The 22,919-nt window shown below is 34.8% G+C and overlaps 2 protein-coding genes across 6 annotated transcripts; both read left to right on the top strand.

Annotated features, from left to right (window-relative positions):
• The first annotated feature begins 1,782 nt into the window (after positions 1–1,782).
• On the top strand, positions 1,783–6,775 carry LOC146899751 (FBD-associated F-box protein At4g10400-like). Of its 2 annotated transcripts, none has more exons than XM_085733080.1 (5): positions 1,783–2,359; positions 2,725–3,148; positions 3,240–3,389; positions 3,517–3,805; positions 6,449–6,775. In XM_085733080.1, exons 1-4 carry the CDS (start codon positions 1,860–1,862, stop codon positions 3,802–3,804), a joined length of 1,362 nt encoding a protein of 453 aa, XP_085589206.1. In that variant the 5' UTR covers positions 1,783–1,859; the 3' UTR covers position 3,805; positions 6,449–6,775. The 2 variants fall into 2 exon arrangements, with proteins under 2 accessions (XP_085589206.1, XP_085589207.1); XM_085733081.1 differs by having other exon boundaries at positions 1,801–2,359; positions 6,461–6,775.
• Positions 6,776–12,960: 6,185 nt separating this feature from the next.
• On the top strand, positions 12,961–16,995 carry LOC146899750 (F-box protein At4g09920-like). 4 transcript variants are annotated; one of them, XM_085735855.1, is made up of 5 exons: positions 12,961–13,517; positions 13,779–14,232; positions 14,320–14,469; positions 14,594–14,882; positions 16,567–16,995. In XM_085735855.1, exons 1-4 carry the CDS (start codon positions 13,039–13,041, stop codon positions 14,879–14,881), a joined length of 1,371 nt encoding a protein of 456 aa, XP_085591981.1. In that variant the 5' UTR covers positions 12,961–13,038; the 3' UTR covers position 14,882; positions 16,567–16,995. The 4 variants fall into 4 exon arrangements, with proteins under 4 accessions (XP_085591981.1, XP_085591979.1, XP_085591980.1 ...); XM_085735853.1 differs by having other exon boundaries at positions 16,562–16,995; XM_085735854.1 differs by having other exon boundaries at positions 16,547–16,995.
• The last annotated feature ends 5,924 nt before the right edge of the window (positions 16,996–22,919 follow it).

The raw sequence follows: 22,919 nt of genomic DNA, 5'->3' as shown, positions 1-22,919 counted from the left end.
CATGTGATGCGATGCACCATGTTTTCATTGAAATGTTACCACTAAACTAAGGGAACATATGTGATATATATCGGTTCATATTTATATATATTTAACATTTAAAATGTATATAATATTTGCAAATTATAATATATTTTAATATAGTTTTTATGCGCATAACTCAGTTGGTAGAGACATTGTGTTATGCAAGTGTCAAGGTTCGATAACCTGATTTTCAAATTATTCACACCATAAGGGATGAATTAACCAAAATGAAAAATATATTAAAATGTTATGACTCTAATATTCATATCTATATCATTATATAAAGACAACTTTAAAGTTAATCTCCTTCAAAAAAAAGAAAAAACTTTAAAGTTAATCATGAGTTAACTACTTTTGGTCGGACATTTTCTTTGGACAAAATTACCTTATGAATCCAATTCTTTTTTAAATTTAAATAGAAATTCATGCCTAAATTATAAAAAATTGGAAACTAAATATATTTACTTAAACATTTTTTTTTACGAATTTTTCGGATAACAATCTAATATTTTTTTCAAATTTAAATTAAAAAGAAAACATAAAATATAAAAACAACGAAAAATAGTAGACAAAAAATGTGGATAGACAAGCATATAACGCCAGTTTTCCGCTAGTCATATATAATACTAGATATATAATTTTTTAAATATATATTATTAATTAAAATTTAAAAGTGTGAACCCCTTGATTCAAGATCTTGTCAACCCCACTAGACATATTTGTGCATGTTTATCGATGTTTTTTTTTTGGTGATCGCATGTTTATCAATACTTAATACATTCATTTTGGAGAAACTATTCATGATTTCCATATAAATATTTAGTACCATTGTCGCTTCTCAAGATGGAGGTATTTGTGAGGGCCAATTTAGTACTTGACAAAAATAAAATCCAAACTAGTCTCTAACCTTTTCATACCATTTTTTTTAAAGAACTTTTTCATACCATGACAAGTTAGTCTCTCTGTATACATTGTGTCTAAGACTAATTTGTCCCTAATATAAAAATGTCATGGATTACTTTAGATTTTATTATTAGGATAATACTTTATGGTGCGAAAATAATTTTCGCACAATCCACGCGAAGGAGGTGTAGCATTAATGACCGTCAGATATCTCTTTTTCTCATTCATTATTTCAGCCAAAATGACTAACACACACTAATCTCCTTGAAATATGTCACCGGTAAATCGTGGTGCTATATTGTGCTGTTGTTGCCCCCGCTTCACTGTTCACCATGCAATATTTTTCCTCTCCAGTAATTGACAACATGCGGTGGTTGTAGTGATAGTAACCACGGTGACGACGGATAGCGCAATTAATAGGCGGATGATTGTTGCAAAGCAACAACCTATCCATAAGGCCATTGGATGAAAGCAATTACGACTATCAACGGTGGTGCCGATGGCGGCAACAAAAACAAACAGGTTGCAGAAAGGTACATGTAGTGGCAATCTAACAGGTTATGGAAAAATGAGTCTTTACTGCCAATTCCATAATGGAAATATTATATTTTTCCATTATTATTTCGTGTGCTAAGTGCGAAAAAAATCTTCGCACCATTTAGCAGTGCTCTTATTATTATTAGGGATTATTTGACAAAAAAATAAAATTATTAGGGACTAAATTGGCCCAAAAAAAAAATTTGTGAAGGACAAAAACAAATCTTCACTCTAATATTTTATAAAGTGATTATTCCTATTTTAATAATTTTTTTCACCTAACAAACAAACTAACTCTAAATCGAAAGTGATAAAGGCATTAAACCCTAGTGAAAGTCACTCACTCACACTCGTTAGCTTAGCTACCACGCTTTGTACGATACACCGAATCGACGATGGCAGAATCAAGAAGCATGGAACCACAGAAATCAGCAGAAGAGTTAGTAAACGATGGCGGAGGCAATGACATCGACATATTGAGCAGTCTACCGAACACACTCCTGTGCCATATCATGTCCTTCCTTCCAACTAGAACCTCTGTTTGGACTATGAGCCTCGTCTCTCGCCGGTGGCGCCACCTCTGGAAGGATCTCCAAGTCTTCCAATTCTACTGTTACCGTCTACATTCAATTCCATTCAAAAAGTTTCTGTTATTCGTCAACACTGTCCTCAACCTCCGCAATTTCCGCAACATTCATAAGTTCCATCTCGATCTCACCTTTCATCGTTCCGTTTTTGACAACTCTTATTTCAACTTTGTCCACTGTGTTGAATCGTGGATCCTTGATGCCATTGGACCCCAACTTCAACACCTCTATCTCTATGTTCACATTGATGCTGTTATACACCTCCCTCCTTCCCTCTTCATCAATTGCTCCAACCTCCTTTCCCTTAGGTAACCTCTCATTGCAGTATCAATTTTGTTACACCTTCTTATTACTATATATTATGCACAAAATAATGCTTCACTAAGTTGTAATTACTAAACTCAATAATATCCAATCATTTATTTTTATGCTCAAATTGAAAAGGGTCATGATGAATAGCAATGTTGTGTCAATTAGGTCTTTCGATGGTCTATTTAAGAGGATTGGTTTTGTCATCCAAAAAGGATTAGCGGCGCAGCTTGTTGCCTGTTTGCCATCAAATTACTAATATTATTTTGTTTCATCTATTGTTCTGTTACTTTTTTTTTGTTTTGTTTTTTATAACAAATATAGAATGTTATATTGACCTGTCAGTTTTTGGTAAACACTGCAGTCTTTCTGGTAAGATCAGTATGGAGGTTAAACATTCTTCACTTCATTTTCCATCACTGAAGATGTTGTCTCTCGGCACAGAAATTATGGATGAAAGTAAATTACTTTCCTTCCTCTCTGGCTGCCCCAAGCTGGAAACTTTGCAGGTTTACTTTTACTTTCAACCTGCAGTCTTTGTGACCAATGCTCTCGTTCCATCTTCCTCCCAGAGCTCGAAACCGGCCAATCATAATTTCACTTGGACTTACTTCGATATAAACGAAGGATATATTAATTTGGGCATTGTAGGCAACTTTCACACTATGGAGGAAGCATTTCTCAATGTCTTTTACCGTTTTGAGAGTGAATTTGTCGACCCTGTTCTCGACCACCTCCTAGTTCCCCATGATGCTATAAATCTACGGTTGCGTCATTCGACATCAAAGGTGAGGTTATACTTTTATGGTTTCTAACTTTTTATACGTGTAGTTTCGTACTAATATTCTGCAATCACTTGTTGTTATCGTCTACAAGCAGTGTTCACTTCATGCTCCTGTTCTAAATTATCCTGAATTTCGCGATTTACAAAATCTGAAGTTCATTCTTCCATGTTTCAACTCAAATCTTCTGGTCCACGTGCTTGAGAAATGCCGCATGCTTCAAGTTCTCATAATTCAGAGCAACAAGGTATGTTAACTTCTCAATTTTAATCCAAACAATCTCTGACCTGTCAATATATACATGCATGTATGTATCTATCTGTACATACCAATATATTTTTGAGTAATGACATGGTTTCCTTTATTGCTGGTAGGAGGAACCACCACCATTGAGAACATGGACACCGGAGTCAACAACAGTTTCTGAATGTCTCAAATCCCACCTGACCTATGTTCACATAGAAGGGTATCAAGGACTTGAAGATGAGCTGACATTTGCTGAATATATTTTGCAGAACGGACTTGTTTTGAGGACAATGTTTATTTTTGTTGATAGTTTAATGGACAAAACAGACAAGGAATGTTCTCTCAAAAGATTAACACATATATCAAAGGGCTCTGTCACGTGCCAACTTAAGTTCGACCCAACTGTATCCTCATAAGGTAAAAACTCTCGCGGTCGCGGTCTTTTTTTTCTTTTTTTTGTCTTAATGAATCAAAGTTGATTAAGGCTGGCTTTAGTTCTAACTTAACTTCCTTACAATGCATCCAAAATATTTTGTATCTATCTGTTTTCAAATAACAATAACAATGCCTAATTGGGATTGGCCCTTTGTACCAAACTAAATTATTTTAATCTTTCCCCTGTAACAATGTTCCTTATAGGATTTTGATCTTTGCAAGAGTTGAAATCTGCTAAATTATTAAGGTTGAGAAAGTGATGACCATTAACATGCTTACTGAAATTGATGGAAAAGCTTCTAGGTTTCATGCCACTTATTGTAACTTTGTAAATGTCTTCTGTGTACTAGTTATTATTGCAAATTTTTATTTATTTGTGTACTCTTTATGTTGGCATAGAAATACTTTGTTAGTTAAATACCCATTCAATTCATGTATCCTTTTCTGTAAATTACCAAATTATTAATCAGTGAATTCCAAATGAATACCAATTATATTAATAGTAAAAGATTAAACTTTATAGTCATACCTACGAGGAATCCTATGCACTCATTTGGAAACTTAAAATTCTTAATCTGAAGCTCCCTCAAGTTTATAGCCATACACCTGTGAGAATAATAAGTTTGTTGACTTTTTTGGAAACTTAAAATTCTTAATCTGAAGCTCCCTCAAGTTTATAGCCAGTGAGAATAATAAGTTTGTTGACTTTTTTATGTTGATTTGCTTATTTTGGAGTGGTCTCTGGTTGTAACATGTTGCTGGCTTTGTTTGTTCGATTTAGCGGGAGTTTGGTGGGGGTTGGTTTTGCTGATGGGAGGGTTTGTTGCTTTGGGTTTGTTGGTAGCGGGAGTTTGGTGTAGGAAGGTTGTTTTGGATTTTTGCCATCTTTTTCCAAATGATTGTGATTTTGTTGTCTTAGTGGTTAGTGTGTTTTATTCAAATATGTTCTGAAGCTGACTTTTAGATGTGGAGTACAAGAGTGGTTTTGGCTTTGAACTCATTATGTTGTCTTGATCGTCTGAGATATTAGAGCTTTAGAGGATGTGAGTATCTCGTGGACCTCAACGTGATATTAAACTTGTACTTATGTGGAAGCTCTTTAGTCGCGATGTCCAATTTGTTTTTCTTTTTCCACTCTCAAGGGGATGAGCAGTGCATACTGTGAAATAGTAGGTATTGAAGTGCGTTGGTGTGAGGCTTGGCGCTGAACAAGTGTATATGGGAGGGTGGTGGATAGTGAATTGGTGCCAAACTTCTAATCAAGCTTAGTATATAGGCTCTTGCAGTTGTTGCTTTTAGAGGCGATGCTTAGTATATTGGGGAATTGGAAAGCTTTTGTCAATTAGGTATTTCACTTCCTGAATAATTATGCGGCAAAGTGTGAGGGTTGGTTTTCATGTTTGGTTGGGTTTGGTTAGGAGCTTGTGTCGGTATACTCTTTTGTATCGAGAACTTGGTTGGATTGTTCTTTCCATAGTGCACTTCTTGTGCCTATGGTCTTTTTCTTATATTAATGATATGTTTGTTTTGCCTTTGCAACAAATAAAAAACTCTCTGTTGGTTAGTTAGTTAGATTAGATGGTTGATAGTGAATGAGGTGGCTAGTGTCTAATAAGCTATAGAAACAATAGAGCTTTGTACTCATTTCATCATTTGTTCGATATGATTTCTTGTGAGAATTTCTCTCAAACTTCAAACTATCAAGCCTCCTTTTTACATACATATCAATAGTGGTCACTGCATTTTCAACTATATTGTGGCTTAACTATATAATTCCAATACCCCCAAAGTATCCAATTTTTTTTTTTTTTTTTTGATATAGTTAGTTTCTCGTTATAATACCTAACTGGGATCAATATTGTACTTTTCCAATGTATAATGCTATTTAAAGTTTTTGATTGATTAGAGTGCCATGTCAACTATGTTATGCATCTGTTTGTTAATGTTTTGTATGCTTTAAAGGTATCCCTGGACTACATTATACTTCTTCAATTGTGTACTAGTACTTTTATGTTTAATGTTTTTTATACTTTCGAATGTCATTGTCACCTATATATGTTCTGCACATGTTTGGCTTTTGTAGTAAAAGTAGATAATTTTGATGTTAATCAATTCTAGTATTTTTTCTCATAAAATTTACCCAAGTATATGACTATATGTTATGTTGTGTTTCATTTGAAATCATTTGTGTTCAGTTGCCATTCTTTTGTTGCAGATTTGGGTGTTGAAAAAGGTAATTTAGTTCAAGGTAGCCATTGTATTTTTCGACTAAGATCATGCTTGTGTTTGTGCCTTCTTTAAGTTGGCCTAGCATGCATGCCAAAACTCAATTTTTTCTGAAGCAATTCTTTGTATGTTGTGTAAAAGCAAATTAGATGTAAGTTTTAATAGTCTGCAAAACTAAATTTCTAATAATCTGCTATGTGCTGCTACCATTCTTGACTTGATTGATCTTGGTTATTAGATATCTTAATAGAATCAAATTATTATATAATGCTATAGGTTTTGATTTGTAAAACCTATATGTCTATAGATTGAAATTATGTGACTTGGTAATTTTTTGTATCTCATTATAGCAGATAGTTTAGGTATTTGCAGATTCTAATTTTTCTGTCTTGTTGGCAGTAAATTTTTCAGGCTTTGGCAGTGCAGTGCGTGTTTGGAGTGCAATGATTTCTGAAGCTGGCAGAATCATGGTTTGTCAATGCCTGGGACTTCATTAAAAGGATGACACCGGAAGCAAACATATAAGTATGTATTTTGCTTTTCAATGACTCACAAGTCTGTGGAAATTAGTATGTTTTTCTGGTTTGCTAATATCAAGACATGGTATACAAAAGGTCATATGGATGTCGTTCTTGTAAAAATTTGTTGGGTTTTTTTATGTGTAAAGGAAATTCATTGAAAAACCTCACTTATCATCTTTAATTATGAGCTTTGGAGTCATTTGCTTACCCTAACAGGAAGTTTGTTGCATATTTTGATCTAAAAAATTTGATTTCCTTTACATAGTCTCGTGCAATCAATCATCTGTTAGCATTTGAAGTAACTTGTAAATCTGCCAGTGCCATCTTTTCTAATAAGCACCAATGAATTGAATTGGTCCAAGTGATAAAGAGATGGGAATTGATACGTGGTGCGAATTACAATTTGACGACAACCAATGAAGGCAAAAAATTTCCCATTTCACATGATGATATCAGCCTCCTCCCCATGAATGCCATCAAAAGTGGAATTTTCCCTTAAATCTTCCATTACTAAGAAAACACGTCAAGCTTCTTTGAATTTCGTTTGTCCCCTTCTTGCACCAAATAGCACTTCTCTAAAGAGATTTGACTCTCTTAAACATGTGATCAGATGTTTGATTCCTCGCTCATGCGTATAGTAAAATTTGGTTGGATGGGGAAAATCCACTTTGTGTGTCCCACAAATTCTCTGACGAAAATTAACCATTGTTAACGGCGGTAGAAATTTTGCATCAATGTCATGGTAACCCAAAAAAACTACTATATATTATTATATATTAACTTAAAGTAAGATTATCTTATATATAAAAGTTGTTAGTCTTTTAAACAACTTTTTGAGGCCAAATAATTTGTACAAATTTCCTAGTTGTCTGACAGTTATTTATTCAATTTTACATTTAATTAGAGGACAAATAACAATTTTTTTATACCAAACTAAAATAACAATTATATTTACAATAAATTTATTTTAAAAAATTAAAATTTATTTACTAATTTATTATTTTTCAAACCCGACGAGCCTTACTATTGCTTATCACGAATTATTACACCAGTTATTACTTAAAAAAACAACTTTTTTAGGCTTCATTACTTTTTTTTGAAAGAGGCTTCATTACTTATAAAACCACCTTTTTAGACTATACTTTTTTCATGTATTAGATTTCTTTTCTTTTTTAGGGAAATAATATATTTTTTCATGTATTAGATGGTAACTTATCTATTTAATTTAATAATTTAATCTTAAATTTGAAGTTATAGAAAAATTAACAACGATGAAAAAATGGTTAAATTACTAAATTGTGATATTTTAAGGTCGAGTTCGGGTATGCTCCATTTAAGGTCGAACTCTTTAAGGTCTTATCAATGATATTTTATAAACAAATGTCGCTTGAAACATGCAATGTGAACTTTTATGAAAATGTAGGACTAAAAACACCATTTTGTTTTAAATTACTTTTGGTGGGTAGTTTTAAATTACTTTTATTAAATTAAATGAAACAAGAATAAAATTAAACTTATATCGCATGTCAAATAGTACTTTTAATATTGTTTTGTTAATTTTTCTTTAAAAAAAAAATACTGTTTTGTTAATTTTATATACAAGGTGGAACCCATGATGAATATGTGTTTCATTGCCTTAGAGATTGTGCTCCATTGAAGGAAGTTTGGCCACAAATTTGTAGTGTTAATCAAACATATTTATCCAGCTTCACAACCATGAAAACATGGTTACAAACTATGTTTAAAGGACCTTTTGGTAAGATGTTTGCAATAGCTATTCGGTGGATATTGCGCTTCAGAAATAACCATACGCTTGGTGACAAGTAATGGAAAACCCAAATATGCCATTCATTTTATAGACATCATGCGTACCGACCTAACTTCTGTTAATATCCGCTCCTCTGGGCACCACATTAATCATAACATTGTTAAGTGCACCCCACCTCAAGATGGACACGTTAAGTTATTGGTGGAAGTTGTGGTGCCTCTAGTGACGTTGGTTCTTGCGGTTTACTTCGTGACAACAAGGGCAATTGGATAGCTGGCTTCTCTTTTAATGAGGGGCAGGGGTATACACTTTTTGCTGAGCTCTTTGGTGTTTATCATGGTTTGATGTTGGTAATAAAAAACTCTATTCAACAAGTTATTTGCGAGCTAAATTCTTTAGAAGTCCTCCGCCTTCTTCAACATTCGAACTGCTCGCATATGCATGCATACGCTTCTTTGTTAGTGAAGATCCTTGGTTTAAAGGAGCATGTTCCTAACATTTCTTTCCAACATGTGCTTAGAGATGGAAACTGTTGTGCATATTTTTTGACCAAGCTCGACTGTTCTTCAAGGTTAGGTGTGACATTTTGGCAGACTCCTCTTTCGGAGTTGGAGTCACTATTGAGCCTTGATGCCTCAGGTTGAGACATGTCTTTGGGTTTTTTTCTTTCTTTTTTCCTTTGTCAATCTACCAAAAAAAATCAAGAATTTTAGGTGAAATCTAAGGGTTTTTTCCCCTTCCAAACGAATTTTTATCTAAATAAACACAAAAGTCGGGGATCGTACCCCTCACCGATTATTTAACTAGTTTAAATAATTTACCATTTGAATCAATTAATTGTTGATCATCAATATTCTTGTTTTTTAGAACAAATATTTAAGAAAAAGGAAAGCAGTAGCATGTCCTTGCTATGAATTTGATGAAAATAGATCCTCTCAATTGAAAATATTTATAAAAAAAAAAAACAATGTAGAGATCTTGAGGATTGATCTCAACATTATCAATAATCAAAATCTTATATGTTATTTTATCAATTGACAAATGCTAACTTGTGTCATCAAAAGTGTAACACCCCGTTTTCCCAACGTAAAAATTTCTTAATAAAATCAAAGTTTTTCTTCACAAAACGGAATGTCACATTTCTTAAAAATCATAAATGGAATAAATAAATATTTATCCTTCAAATTCAATCAAAAAATTATTTAATATCTCGCAGCGGAATTAATTCAACATCTAAAATAGTCTTGGCACGCAGGCCTCATCTTGAATGATCTCAAAAATTCTTAGTTCAATAATAATTCTTAAACTTCAAAAAGGCAATACGTAAAGGAACAGAAAATAGTATCAAAATCCTCATCCCGTTACGTATCAGAGCACCTAAGGACACAGTGAGAGTTAGTCACCCACGACCGCAGCTAATCTTGATTACCTGCAAGTTACCCATACAAAGAGCAACATTTTCAAGCAGAAGGGGTGAGATTTCTCAAACAATAATAATAAGTATATAAATCATCATTTACATTTAACAACACAAACTTCATATAATTCAACAATTATATTCAAATACATAGTTAACATCAACTCATCTTAGCAATATATCATCATATAACAGTCACAATCATCGTCACATAACATCATACAAATATTTCATCATTAGATTACTTCGTTAAAACATCACAACTTAAGAACTTGACTCGACAATGCATCTAGGCTCGACTATGCAACTCTTAACGTCTTAAACCATCTTGAATCATCATGATAATGCAAATGCATGTGGTACCAATCTAGGGCATAAGCCCTCGTCGCTTGTGAGCATAAATATACTCCTAGGGCATAAGCCCTCGTCGCTATTTGAGCAAAAGCTCCTAGGGCATGAGCCCTCGTCTCTGGTTGAGCATAAGCTCCATCGTCGTGGTTGAGCAAAAGCTCCAGGGCATGAGCCCTCATCTTTAAATGAGTATGCATGGACTCAACATCTTACGTGTTAGAAACTTCATGAACATCTATGACATCTTAACAACTTGACGACTTCATAATGACTCGACGACTTAACAACTTCATATCATCTTAACGTCTTAACATCTTAGCATCATGACAACATATGGATCACATAAATAATTCATGTCATATCATAATATAACAATATCAAATGATAATAAACAACATCTTAAAACATCATATTCATCAATCATAAACAACTTCATATAACATCGTATTTAAACATCAACAATAATTCACTATGTATCTTTGTAAAAACATAATAAATTATCCACAACATATTTTCATGTCAAACCAGAGCTATTGGAAAGATATCACAAATATCAACAACTTTCATGTTTACAACAAAGATCAATTCAAAACAGAAACATATGAACAAAACGCAAAAACATGAAACAGAGAATGCTGTCACCGTACAATTTTGCTAAGACCTCCCTGTAGTATTTTCATCATAACTCATAGACCAAATATCATTTTCACGTCAAACCAAAGCCACTAGAAAGCTAACAAAATTATCTAAAACTTTCATGTTTACGCCTAAGTCCAATTCTGTACCTATCAATACCAGTTTTCATTTTAAATTCGGAAAAGTTGTGCTGAAAGTCCATAAAAATTCACTGTGACCTACGTGCAGTAATTTGACCATAACTCAAGTTCTATAAATCGTTTTGACGTGAGACCAACGACATTAGAAATCTAACATCCATACCTACAACTTTCGTGTTTACACCTAAGACCAATTCCGCACCGATCAATACAGGTTTTAATATCAGAATTCGAGCAGAATGCAGATTTTCTCCAAGTTTCACCTAATCTCATGGTTCTAACCTCAAAACTACTTCCAATAATCATCCTATGGATTATCTAAGGTCTGTACACAATTTCTACATCAATTCAACAAGTTTTCATCATCTAATCATCAAATTTCTCTCAAAACCCTAATTCTCAAATTCTCACAAACTCTCCCCAACTTGTTAGATGTAATCTAATGATTTAACAACTTAATATTAATGCAAGATAGTCTCACCCTCACCTTAGATTAATTCATGAATCAGAGGCAGCGTTCTTCTTTCCTAAGGTCTTCTCCTCTTCTCTTGACTTTTCTCTCCTCTTCTCTTCTTTCTTGTTCTCCTCTTTTCCAAAAAGCGGTTTTCGGTAAACTCTTTCTAACCTAAGTTTCTCTATTTATAATACTAAACGCTCTTCCTAAATCTATTTTGGCCCAACAACTTATTCTTCTTTCTATTCTAACCCCCTTCTTATTTCTCTTACACCTCAAAACTACTCTATTCCTCATAATCTTATTTATTTCTAAATTAAATATATCTCTCCCCCACTTAATAATAATAATACACCAATAACAAATATATCTCTAACAAATAACAAATATATTTCTACACCAAATAACAAATATATCTATAACAAATAACAAATATATTTCTACACCAAATAACAAATATATCTATAACAAATAACAAATATATTTCTACACCAAATAACAATTATATTATGCTAGTAAATACCAACATATAACATAACAAAATATCACATAAATCATGTAAATCATACCAATCATATAAATATATTCTAAAACTAATTAAAATAATTAAATAAAAAGGAGGGCGTTACAAAAAGCACATGACAAGATACTCATTATAAAAATATACGTTTTAAAAATCGTGCATTTAACTTTTTAAAAATTAAAATATTATGTTTTCAAATACTTGTTCTTTTTAGTTTTTTAACATGTGCCCTTGAGACATAAATTAACATCACCTCGGGCTGGAAATGAGTCGAGTCGAATAGAACTTGTCTGAGTTCGACTCGACTCGTTAAGAATTGTCTTGGTTCGAACCTCGGTTCGAGTTTGACACAAACTTTTTTTTCAACTCAAGTTGGGCTCGTTTAAAGTTCACGAACAATTTGGTTCGGCTCATTAGGTTCAATTCGTTTGTTCAAAGCACATAACTTTAGGTAAGGAAATGAGTAAAGTCACTTGAACCACGTAACTCAAAAGTCAAAGAATTTAGCTATTATTACACATAGTAATTAACACTAGTATACAACCACCAAATCCAATATTTCCTTCTTATGTCATAAATAATCGCATCCTCCATTTTTCATGCATAATCCGATGCGGAACTATTTTAGTTTTGAAATCCTTAAAAACTACAACAACATTGTGCATGACGTTGTCTATCAATTTTAAAGTAACTCATTTTTATCCTATTATTGCTAAGTGTTTTGTCTTAGTTTTTAAAGTATTATATATATAATCAATTTTATAATTGTGTAAAATCAATTATATATAAATTTAAAAATATTTTCTAAGTGTTATATATATAATCGAGTCATCTCGTGAACCAAACGAGTCGAACTACATATAGCTCAAATTCAGCTCAATTAGTTGACGAACTTAATTTTCAGCTCAAGTTCGGCTCATCTGGTTCATGAACCAAGTTCGACGAATCAATTGTCGAATCAAATTACAAACTTTAATCGAGTTGGTTCGGTTCATTGGCAGCTCTATCACCCTTATCAATTTTATTTTTTCAATTGAGAGAATAAGCTCGTGGATTTAATTATTTGAATGCAATAAATAGCCGGGCAGTTTAGTAAAATGAGTCAGTCAAACAGACTCAGACATTTTCGCTCGCTCTTAGAAAAATCTGGAAATCGAATTTGGAGTGAACAGAACGACGATGGCAACGGATGTAAGCTCTAAACGACAGAAAGAAGTAGAAAACGACACCGATAGATTTAGTACTCTACCGGACTCTCTTCTTTCCCATATACTCTCCTTCCTCCCAACCAGAACCTCCGTTGCGACTATGACTCTCGTCTCTCGCCGTTGGCTCCACCTTTGGGAGCATCTACAGGTTTTCGACTTCGACGACGACATGAGCGGTAACCAGGAACTGCGCAAAATTTTCAGAAGGTTTGCATTTTTCGTGAATGCTGTTCTTTCCCGCCGTAGATCCCGCGACATTCAAAAGTTCCGTCTCAGATGCAGTATCTCCGATTTTTACAACTTTCCCGGCGAATGCGTCGATATGTGGGTCCGTGCTGCCATTGGGCCCCACCTTCAAGAACTTGATCTCACTATTAACTGTGGCTTTGGAGCCCAACTAGTTCTCCTCCCTCCTTCCTTCTTCAACTGCACCAATCTCGTTTCCCTCATGTAGGTTATTTCATTCTAATGCCACCATCACAAAATTGATCTTCATTATCTATGAAGCACCGACACTTCTCGGATTAGGCGTGTCCCGGTGTTGGACACGTCCGACACGACACTTAATTATGTAATTTTTTCCAAATTATTAGTTGTGATGGAGTATCAGTGTCGTATCCATGTCCGTATACGTGATATACAACTTTTTTAAAGTAACATATATAGAATGTTATTTAACATGTCTTTTTGATTTGATAACACACACTGCAGTCTTGCTGGCTCAATCCTTGTCAAGATTCAACATTCTTCAGTTCATTTTCCGTCACTCAAGATGTTGAAAATCGACCCTGGCATTGTGGACATCGACGGCATAGACATTGTGGATCCACTAATTGACTTTCTCTCTGGCTGTCCCATACTTGAAACTTTTGATACTTTATTTGATTGCTCATTCTTGACCAACGTTCCCATGCCCCCTTCCTCCAAGAGATTAAAATTAACCACTACAAATTTCTCTTGGACTTGTCTTCAAATAGATGCTGATTGGCTTGATGTAAAGTACGGTAAAACCACATTGGGAATCATTGGCAACTTGCAGACTGTGGAGGAAGCATATCTTGATCTATTTTCCCTGCGTGAAAGTAAATTTGTCGACCCTATGCTCAAACACCTCCATGATCAAAAACATGATTTACATCTACTTTTGCGTCATTCGAAAACAAAGGTGAAGTTTTATTATTATGATTTATATGTATCTATTTGTATATGTAGTTTTGTACTAATATTGCGCAATTATTTGTTATCTGTACAGTGGCCACTTCACACCCCTATTCTAAACCATCCCGAATTTTGCAATTTACATCATCTAAAGTTCATTCTTCCCTGCTTCAACATGAATCTTTTGATCAACGTGCTTGAGAAATGCCATATGCTTCAAGTTCTCATCATTCAGAGCAGCAAGGTTTGTTAAGTTCTCAAGGTTAATTAAATCAATTTTTGGTCTGTCTATGTATGCACGTATGTATGTATCTATCTATACACACTCAAATATAACTTTGAGTCGTTGTGTCCCTTGCTGCTTGTAGGAGGAACCATCACCTTTAAGAACATGGGATCCAAAGCCAACAACAGTTCCGAAATGTCTTGAATCCCACCTGACCTGTATTCACATAGAAGGATATCAAGGATTTGAAGATGAGCTGGCATTTACAGAATATATTTTGCGTCACGGGCTTGTTTTGCACACAGTGCTTATTTTTTTCAACACTTCAATAGACCTAACTAACAAGTATCGTTCTCTCAAAAGATTAACCGATATACCAAGGGGATCTGTCACGTGTCAACTGAAATTTGACTCAACCGTGTCTCCTTAAGGTGCAAGCTCTTACTGTCTCTTTTTTATTTAGAGTATTGCATTAACGATGATGAAGATTGGATTTCGTCTGACAATTATACGTGTTTCAGAATATTAAGTTTTTAGCTTTTCTGTTAGTTTGATAGTTAGTGTCTAATAAGCTCACTAAATTATAGAACTTTGTACTTATTTCAATAACTTTTTAATATGGTTCCATATGAGAATTTCTCTCAAACTTCAAACTCACAAGCTTCCCTTTTCCCTTCCTCTCCCCATCCTCTGATTCCCACCAAAATTAGATCTTTCTTGTGTTTTTACATGCATGTCACTGTCACCACATTTTCAACCATTTTGCGGCTGAACTGTGTAATTCCATAGCCCCAAAATATCCATTTTTTATTTGATCTAGTTAGTTTCTCATTATAATACCTACCTGGGATTGGCCCTCTGTACTAAAATAAGCTTCTCATTAGACAATGCTTGTTTTTGGATTTCAAGCTTTCCAAGTGTTGAGATTTGCAACTTGAAAGATTTATTAGGTTGAAGATAATGATGACCTTACTAAAATTCAAGGAAAAATTATAAATTTCACGTCACTTAGGTTCAAGAGAAAATAATATAATTTTACAAATATTGCAGAAATTTGGCCACGTTTTTGTGGTATCTGCATTCAATTTTAACTTTTATGATGCTACCATTATATGGGAAATCGCTAAACTTATGTTCATGAATCGTTTAACAGTATCATATTATTCTGAGTGAATATTATGGAAGCATAATTTCTTCTTAACTGAAGAAGCATAAATAAATGTAATTTACGTTTGTAGGATTTTAGAGAATTTTTCCCCTCTTGAAATAGACAGTAAGACTTAAAAGGTGCCTGAGCTCTTGTTGAAATTTAGTAGGTAGTTAGGAAACAGGGCATTTGACCTTTTATCCTCCCTTTCCACATCCCTCTTTATGTAAATATTCTGTATGCTTTGAAGGTATCCCTGGACTACATTATACTTTTAATATGTTCTAGTACTTTTATGATTTTTTTATAGCTTACTTAGAATGTCATTGTCACCTATATGTTCTGCACATGTTTGGCTTTTGTGGTAAACAAAATTAGTTAACTTTGATGTTAACCCATTCTAGCAATTCTTTCATACAAAGTTTACTCAAGTATATGACTATATGTTGTGTTTCATATGAAATCATTTGTGTTCAGTTGCCATTGCTTTGTTGCAGATTTGGGTACTGAAAAAAGTAATTTAGTTCAAGGTACCTATTGTATTTTACGACTTAGATCATCTTCTTTAAGGTTGCCTAGCATGCATGCCAAAAGTCAATTTTTTTCAGAAGCAATACTTTGTTTGTCTGTTGTGTAAAAGTAATTTCAGTATGCAGACAAAGGTAAAAGATTTTAAGTTCTAATAATCTGCTATGTGTTGCTGCCATTCTCGACTTGATTGGTTTGGTTATTAGATATCTTAACAGAATCAAATTATCATATACTGCTATATGTTTTGATCTGTAAAACCTCATTATGTCCATAGATTAAAATTATGTGACTTAGTAACTTTTTGTATCTCATTATAGCAGATAGTTTAGGTATTTGCAGATAGTTTAGGTATTTGCAGATTCTAATCTTTTGGTCCTGTTGGTAGTGAATTTCACAGGCTTTGAATAACTTCTTCAGGTATATGTTTGGCAGTGCAGTGCGAGTTTGGAGTGCAAAGATTTCTGAAGCTGGCAGAATGATGTTTGGTCAGAGGCTTGGGACTTCATTAAAAAGATGACATTGGAAGGAAGCAAACATAAATATTTATTTTGCATTTCAGTGACTCACAAGTCTGTGGAAATTAATTTGTTTTTCTGGTTTTCTAATCAAGATTCAAGACATGGTATACAAAAGGTCATAGTGATGTTGTTCTTGAAAAAAAATATTGGGTTTTTTGTGTGTAAAGTCATTGAAAAACCTCACTTATTATCACCTTTAATTATGAGTTTTTGGGAGTTATTTGCTTTTATATGTTAGGAATCGTATGAGGCGCTAACAGGAAGATTGTTGTATATTTTGATCTCAAGAATTTGATTTCCTTTACATAGAGTCTCATGCAATCAATCATTTGTTAGCATTTGAAATAACTTGTTAGTCTGCTAGTGTCATCTTATCTAATAAACATACTATTAGAATATGTGTCTGTTGATTTGTTTTGGTCTTGTCTTGATTAAGTGAACCACATGTCATGGTTTCTATTTTATGTAGATCCACTAAACTAGCTAGCTTTATGTGTGTATCATGTAAACCGTCATTGTAGATCATTACCATGTTATATGAAATTTTTACAACTATACATTTCTATCACCGTCAATTATGTTTGTTTTATTAGATAATTAGATAAAAGTCGTAAAGCATTTCATGATTTTGAAATCTGAAATTGAAGCTCCAAGCTGTCCCTACGTTTAATCTCCTTGGCTAATATGTTTTGCCTTTGACACATCATAAATAAGTTGTTATCTTAATGGATTAATTTCATGGTTGCTTAAGCTGTATTTGTTCGAATTAAGCAATCACAGTTTCTATATGAGAAGTTTAATGACAAAGATATATAAGAAACTTGAACTAAAAAAGATTAATGCAAGCCAGTAAGAATTTAATGTTGGAGATGCTCTTTTTATTTTGTTGATAGAATGTTGAAGATGCTCTAACAACACACAAATAGTTGGTAAGAACATCAAGGAGAGTTTCATACAAGTATGAACTTGTTCTTTACTTTTTCTCTCCATTGAAGAAACTTGACGTAATAAAGCGGGTAACATAAAAATTGTAAAAATAGCTTAAATAAGGTACGTTATCATGATTAATTTTTGGTTTGGAAAGTCACGTATCGTCATTAATATAATGCACCTTAACTTTTTACCATTATAGCAAAATGCATCATAAGTACGACGTAGTGTTGTAGGGCCCTCTTATTAGTAGTATATAAAATTCAAAATAGGCTCCTTAAAACGAGACCATTTTGGGGATGGTCTAAGCATAAAGATTTTTATTTTATTTCATTAAAATGTCTCTTTCACATTTTATAACATACTCATTTATTTACCAACAAAAGAGGACACTTTTTTAATTTTCAATTGCATTAATTATTTATTTCTTTTACCTCATATCCATAATTATTTAAATCTTTTGTTGGAAGACTGCAATAATTTGATTAAGAAGAAGATGACATGACAATGGTTGCACACAAAATTATTCTAAAATGTATGTAAACAAACTAAACTTTAACTTTAATTTATCTCCGCCAGTTTATTTGACGAATCAATCAATAATAGTTATAGAATAATTTTTTCAAAAAAAAAATAGTTATAGAATAATAGTTCTTGCTCCATTTACCCTTAGCTCCATTTATCCCATTTAGGGACTTGGATGATTGACATGTGGAAAAAAAAGGTTTCAATGGTTCAGATTAAAAATAACCAGTACATTATTATTTTTAATTAAAAATAAAAATAGAGGAGAGACACGTGCTTGTCTTCTCTTCTTCTAGTACGTGAATGTTGCCTTTCCAATATAAATTAAGTTCATAATCTGAGACTAAGTGTGTGTTTGGTTATGCGGTGGCTAGAATTGATTTTGATTGAATTGATTTTGCAGAATTGATTTTGATTAAAAACGAATTTAATGTAAAATTATTTATGTTTGGATACCTTCACCACAAAAGTGATTCGTTTAAAATATGTTGTTTGGATATTTTGTGTCAAAATTGATTTTGGGTGTTTAAATGACTAAAATAGGTTTTAATGTGTTTGTCATAAATAGGGGGCCAGAGTGAGAGAATATTATTATCAACCATTTGATTGAAATAAATGGTTTGGATTAAAACTCCATTTAATTGAGTCACATCCTCTCATGCACCGTATCCCTCTCTCTTTCTCTCTGTTTTCTCCCTTGCTCCATTGTTGATCTATTCATCTTCAACCTTCAACATGTTGCTGATCTACCCACTGCTATGTACAATATAATTGCAAAATTCAGAGTAAAAAAGAAAAATCATTGCAAAGGAGAACGACAGATTTTTGAAAGCCCTATATCAAACCCTTTCAGTCGTACACAAAAGGGTAAAAAGGAGAAATTGATCAACTCATGTGTGAGGTTGATAGAATCGATTTCAAGAAGCTAGGAATTGGAGCTTCACCTAAAATTGATTCTAAAAAGCTAAACGTACGATGGCGGTGGACTTGTAGAGGAGAACCAAACACTGTAAAATCACTTTTGAGGACATGGACGCGCGTTTTGGCTTTTTGACCGGGTAACCAAACATAGACTAAGGTTTCTTTGAACTATTGTTGTGTGTTTGATCGATACATCACCATTTCTTACAATTTTAAAAACAATGCAGGTATTAGTAATGCATTCTCAGGGGTTAAATCAAAGAATTGTCATTTAAATTGTTTCAATAGCAGAATTTTATCTGAAAAGGCTTATGACTCGGTGGATTGGGGTTTCTTGGAGTATATGATGGGTAGAGTGGGTATGTGTGAGAAATGGGTGGCTTGGATGAAGGCTTGTGTCTTTGGTGGTAGTATGTCTATTCTTGTGAATGGTAGTCCTACAGAGGAGATTAGCATACATCGAGGTCTTAAGCAAGGTGATCCTCTTGCTCCTTTTTTGTTCCTTCTTGTTGCGGAAGGTTTTAGTGGATTGATGACTAATGCGGTGGATAGAAATATGTTTGAGGGTTTTACCTTTGGTGGGAGTAATTTGGTGGTCTCCCATTTACAATATGCCGATGACACACTTTGTATTGGTAAGCCAACGGTGGATAACCTTTGGGTGATGAAATCTCTCCTAAGAGGATTTGAAATGGCGTCGGGATTAAAGATTAACTTTTTCAAAAGTTCCTTGATTAAGGTCAATGTGGATGATGACTTCATGGATATGGCGTGTAATTTTCTTAATTGTAGTAAGGGGAGGGTGCCTTTCAATTACTTGGGGCTTCCGGTGGGGGCGAATTCGAGAAGTATGTCAACTTGGGATCCTTTGGTGGAGAAATTGAGTGGGAAGTTGAATACGTGGGGACATAAACACATTAGTTTTGGTGGCCGAATTGTTTTCCTTAATGCGGTCCTTAATGCTATTCCTATTTTTTTCTTATCCTTAAAGTTGCCGGTGCAAGTTTGGAGAAGGATTGTTCGTATTCAAAGAGAATTTTTATGGGGTGGAGTGGGAGGAGGTAAGAAGATTAGTTGGGTGAAATGGGAATCGGTTTGTCAACAAAAGAGGAATGGGGGAGCGGGGATTAAGGATATCCGGGTCATGAATGTTAGCCTTTTGGCTAAATGGAGATGGCGGTTGCTTGACGGCGAATATGCTTTGTGGAAAGAGGTGTTGATTTCAAAATATGGCAATTGTGTGGGGAGTTTGTTGGAGGATGGTACTAGCGTATGGCCGAGGCACACCTCCTCATGGTGGAAGGAGGTTGTCAAGCTTGGTAATTTTGGTAACAATAATTGGTTCAACTCGGAGGTTGAAAGGAAGGTGGGGAACGGGAGGTTATCAAGCTTTTGGAATGACAATTGGAGAGGGGATGGATGTTTCCAGATTAAATACCCAAGACTTTTTTCGATCTCGACTCAACGGGAAGCCAAGGTGGGGGAGATGGGGACGATGTTGGAATATGGGATGGTGTGGAATTTTACTTGGAGAATACACCTTTTTAGGTGGGAGGAGGAGGTCCTCACTAGTCTTAAGGAGGACTTGGTGGGTGTGAGATTGTCATCCCAAGAAGATGTGTGGAGATGGAGGTTAGAAGACTCCGGGGTTTTTTCGGTTAAGTCATCTTATGGGAAATTGTAGGGGATGGTTTTTTGAGAGGTGGATTGGAGGGAAGAGGATAAATGGGTGTTTGATAAGTTGTGGAAGAATCCGGCGCCCTCAAAGGTGGTGGCTTTTGCTTGGAGGGTACTTCTTAATAGAATCCCGACCAAAGACAATTTAGTTTTGAGGAATGTTCTAGATCCGAAAGAGTCTAGTGTGTGTGTTATGTGTAATAGAGTGGAGGAATCTTCCCTTCATCTTTTCCTTCATTGTGATGTGGCGTTTTTGGTGTGGCGTCAGTTGATGTCATGGATTGACCGCCTTTTCATTATTCCTCCTAATCTTTTTGTGCATTAGGAGTGTTGAAGTGGCGGGGAGACGAATAAGATGGTCATCAAAGGTTTAAGGTTGATTTGGCTCGCGACGGTTTGGAGTTTTTGGAAAGCTCGGAATAATAAGATCTTTAATGGGGCCACTTTTGTGGTGAATAATATTATTGACGAGGTGAAAGTTATGTCTTGGAGGTGGACGTTGAGTAGATTGAACATTCCGTCTTGCCTATTCTTTGAGTGGTGTTGGAATCCCCAATTATGTCTTGCCTGGAAAGTTTGGAGGAGATAGGGAGTGCTCTTTTTCTGGGTTGCTGATGTGCTGCTGCCTCTGTTTTTGGGCGCTGCAGTGGTGCTGTTTTGGTCCCTGTCATGCTTCTGTTGTTCGGCCTGTGTGGTTTTGTGCAGCGCATGTGCTGCTCCTGTAGGCAGCCTGTCTGTGCGGGATGTGCAGGCTTTTTGTGCCGGTTGGGCTCTGTTGGGGGGTGGCCATGTTTAGGGCGGTCGACTGTTGGTAGAGGCTTGGCATTTTTTTGGTTTTGTGATCAACTTTGTGGCGGCAGTAGGTGGTGTTCCTTTTTGGTTCAGGCTTGCGTCCGGTATTGACGCACGGGTTGTGGCTTGTCATTTGTATATGCCTGCCTCAGTACTCTTTTGGGTTTGTTTCTTGGTTTATGGGTGGTTTTTTAAAGGGTTTTTGTTCGAGCCGGTCTTTCTACGACAACCGATTTCCCCTTCTTTGTATTTTTTTCTCCACCCGAGCTTATTAGTGCACCTTGCACGGGCTTGTTGGTTAATAATATTTTGCCGATTCAAAAAAAAAAGCAGAATTTTATTATGATGCAGAGATGAATTTTATCATCATTTAAATTATCAAAACTATATGACAGAATTATCTCTGTGAAATCTCATGCCTTGAACATTAATCTCCAACCAATCACTAAATTGACTCAAACTCAATTTTTGCGTTTTGAATCCTATTCACAAAGTCAGGATGCAAATTGTTGAATCTCCATCTGATGGTCGGTGAAGAGGTGAGAGGGAGCGGTGAGAGGGAGAGAAGTTGTGTTTGATCGACGGCATCGCCGGGAGGCATGGCGGCGGCGACAGTGGAAGGCATGGCGGTGAGCGATTGAGGAAGACTTGTTTACGGCGGCGACATCAGAAGGCATGGCGGTGATATTTCGACCCCTTCCGCTGCCTACTCAATTGCCACGTGGATCAGTACCGCCATTGGCACCACCTTGAGTAGTTTCATCTCACTCTCTTCTCTGCCACCTACGCCTTCAACAATCTGCCACTCACCCTCTTTTCTTGCTGCTTTAATCTTGTCTCCAGGTATGTAACAATTCATTTCATCTTCTTTTCTTTTACATTTTAGGGTTAATTATGTTTTGAGAATAAAAACATATTTAACCAAATTATTTTGCTTAGTTCAGCTATTCATATTTAATTTAAATGTGATGTGATGTGATATTATACAATGCTGCTTATAACGTACCATTCATGTATTGTACCTCAGTCTTAATGATTATATCTGAAAAATTGGAAGACTCTTCACAAATATGCTTACCGATACTGAAGGTGCTACAACTATTAAACATGCATCGCGTGGATTTGAATTCGGTCGATATCCTTCTCTAGCCGCCCCATTCTCGAGAATCTCGAAATTTCCTTTAGTCCTGAATCTTTGGCTAACCTTTGGGTTCCATCTTCATTAAAGAGGTTGGAGGAAGTCACTGTTCGGAATGAGGCTGGGGCTTGCCTTGAAATAGACGCACCTAGGCTCAGGTACCTTAGTCTCACCAATATGGGAAGAGATATATGAAATGTGGGAAACCTGGAATCGCTGTTAGGAATAAGAAATGGGAAGAGATATATGAGGCATTCAATAAAGATGCTAATAAAAACTATACTAAAAA

This window comes from Medicago sativa, chromosome 8, assembly GCF_051527215.1.
Source record: "Medicago sativa cultivar Bolivia chromosome 8, Bolivia_mono, whole genome shotgun sequence".
Classification (NCBI taxonomy): Eukaryota; Viridiplantae; Streptophyta; class Magnoliopsida; order Fabales; family Fabaceae; genus Medicago; species Medicago sativa.
This window is presented reverse-complemented; position numbering and strand designations above follow the sequence as displayed.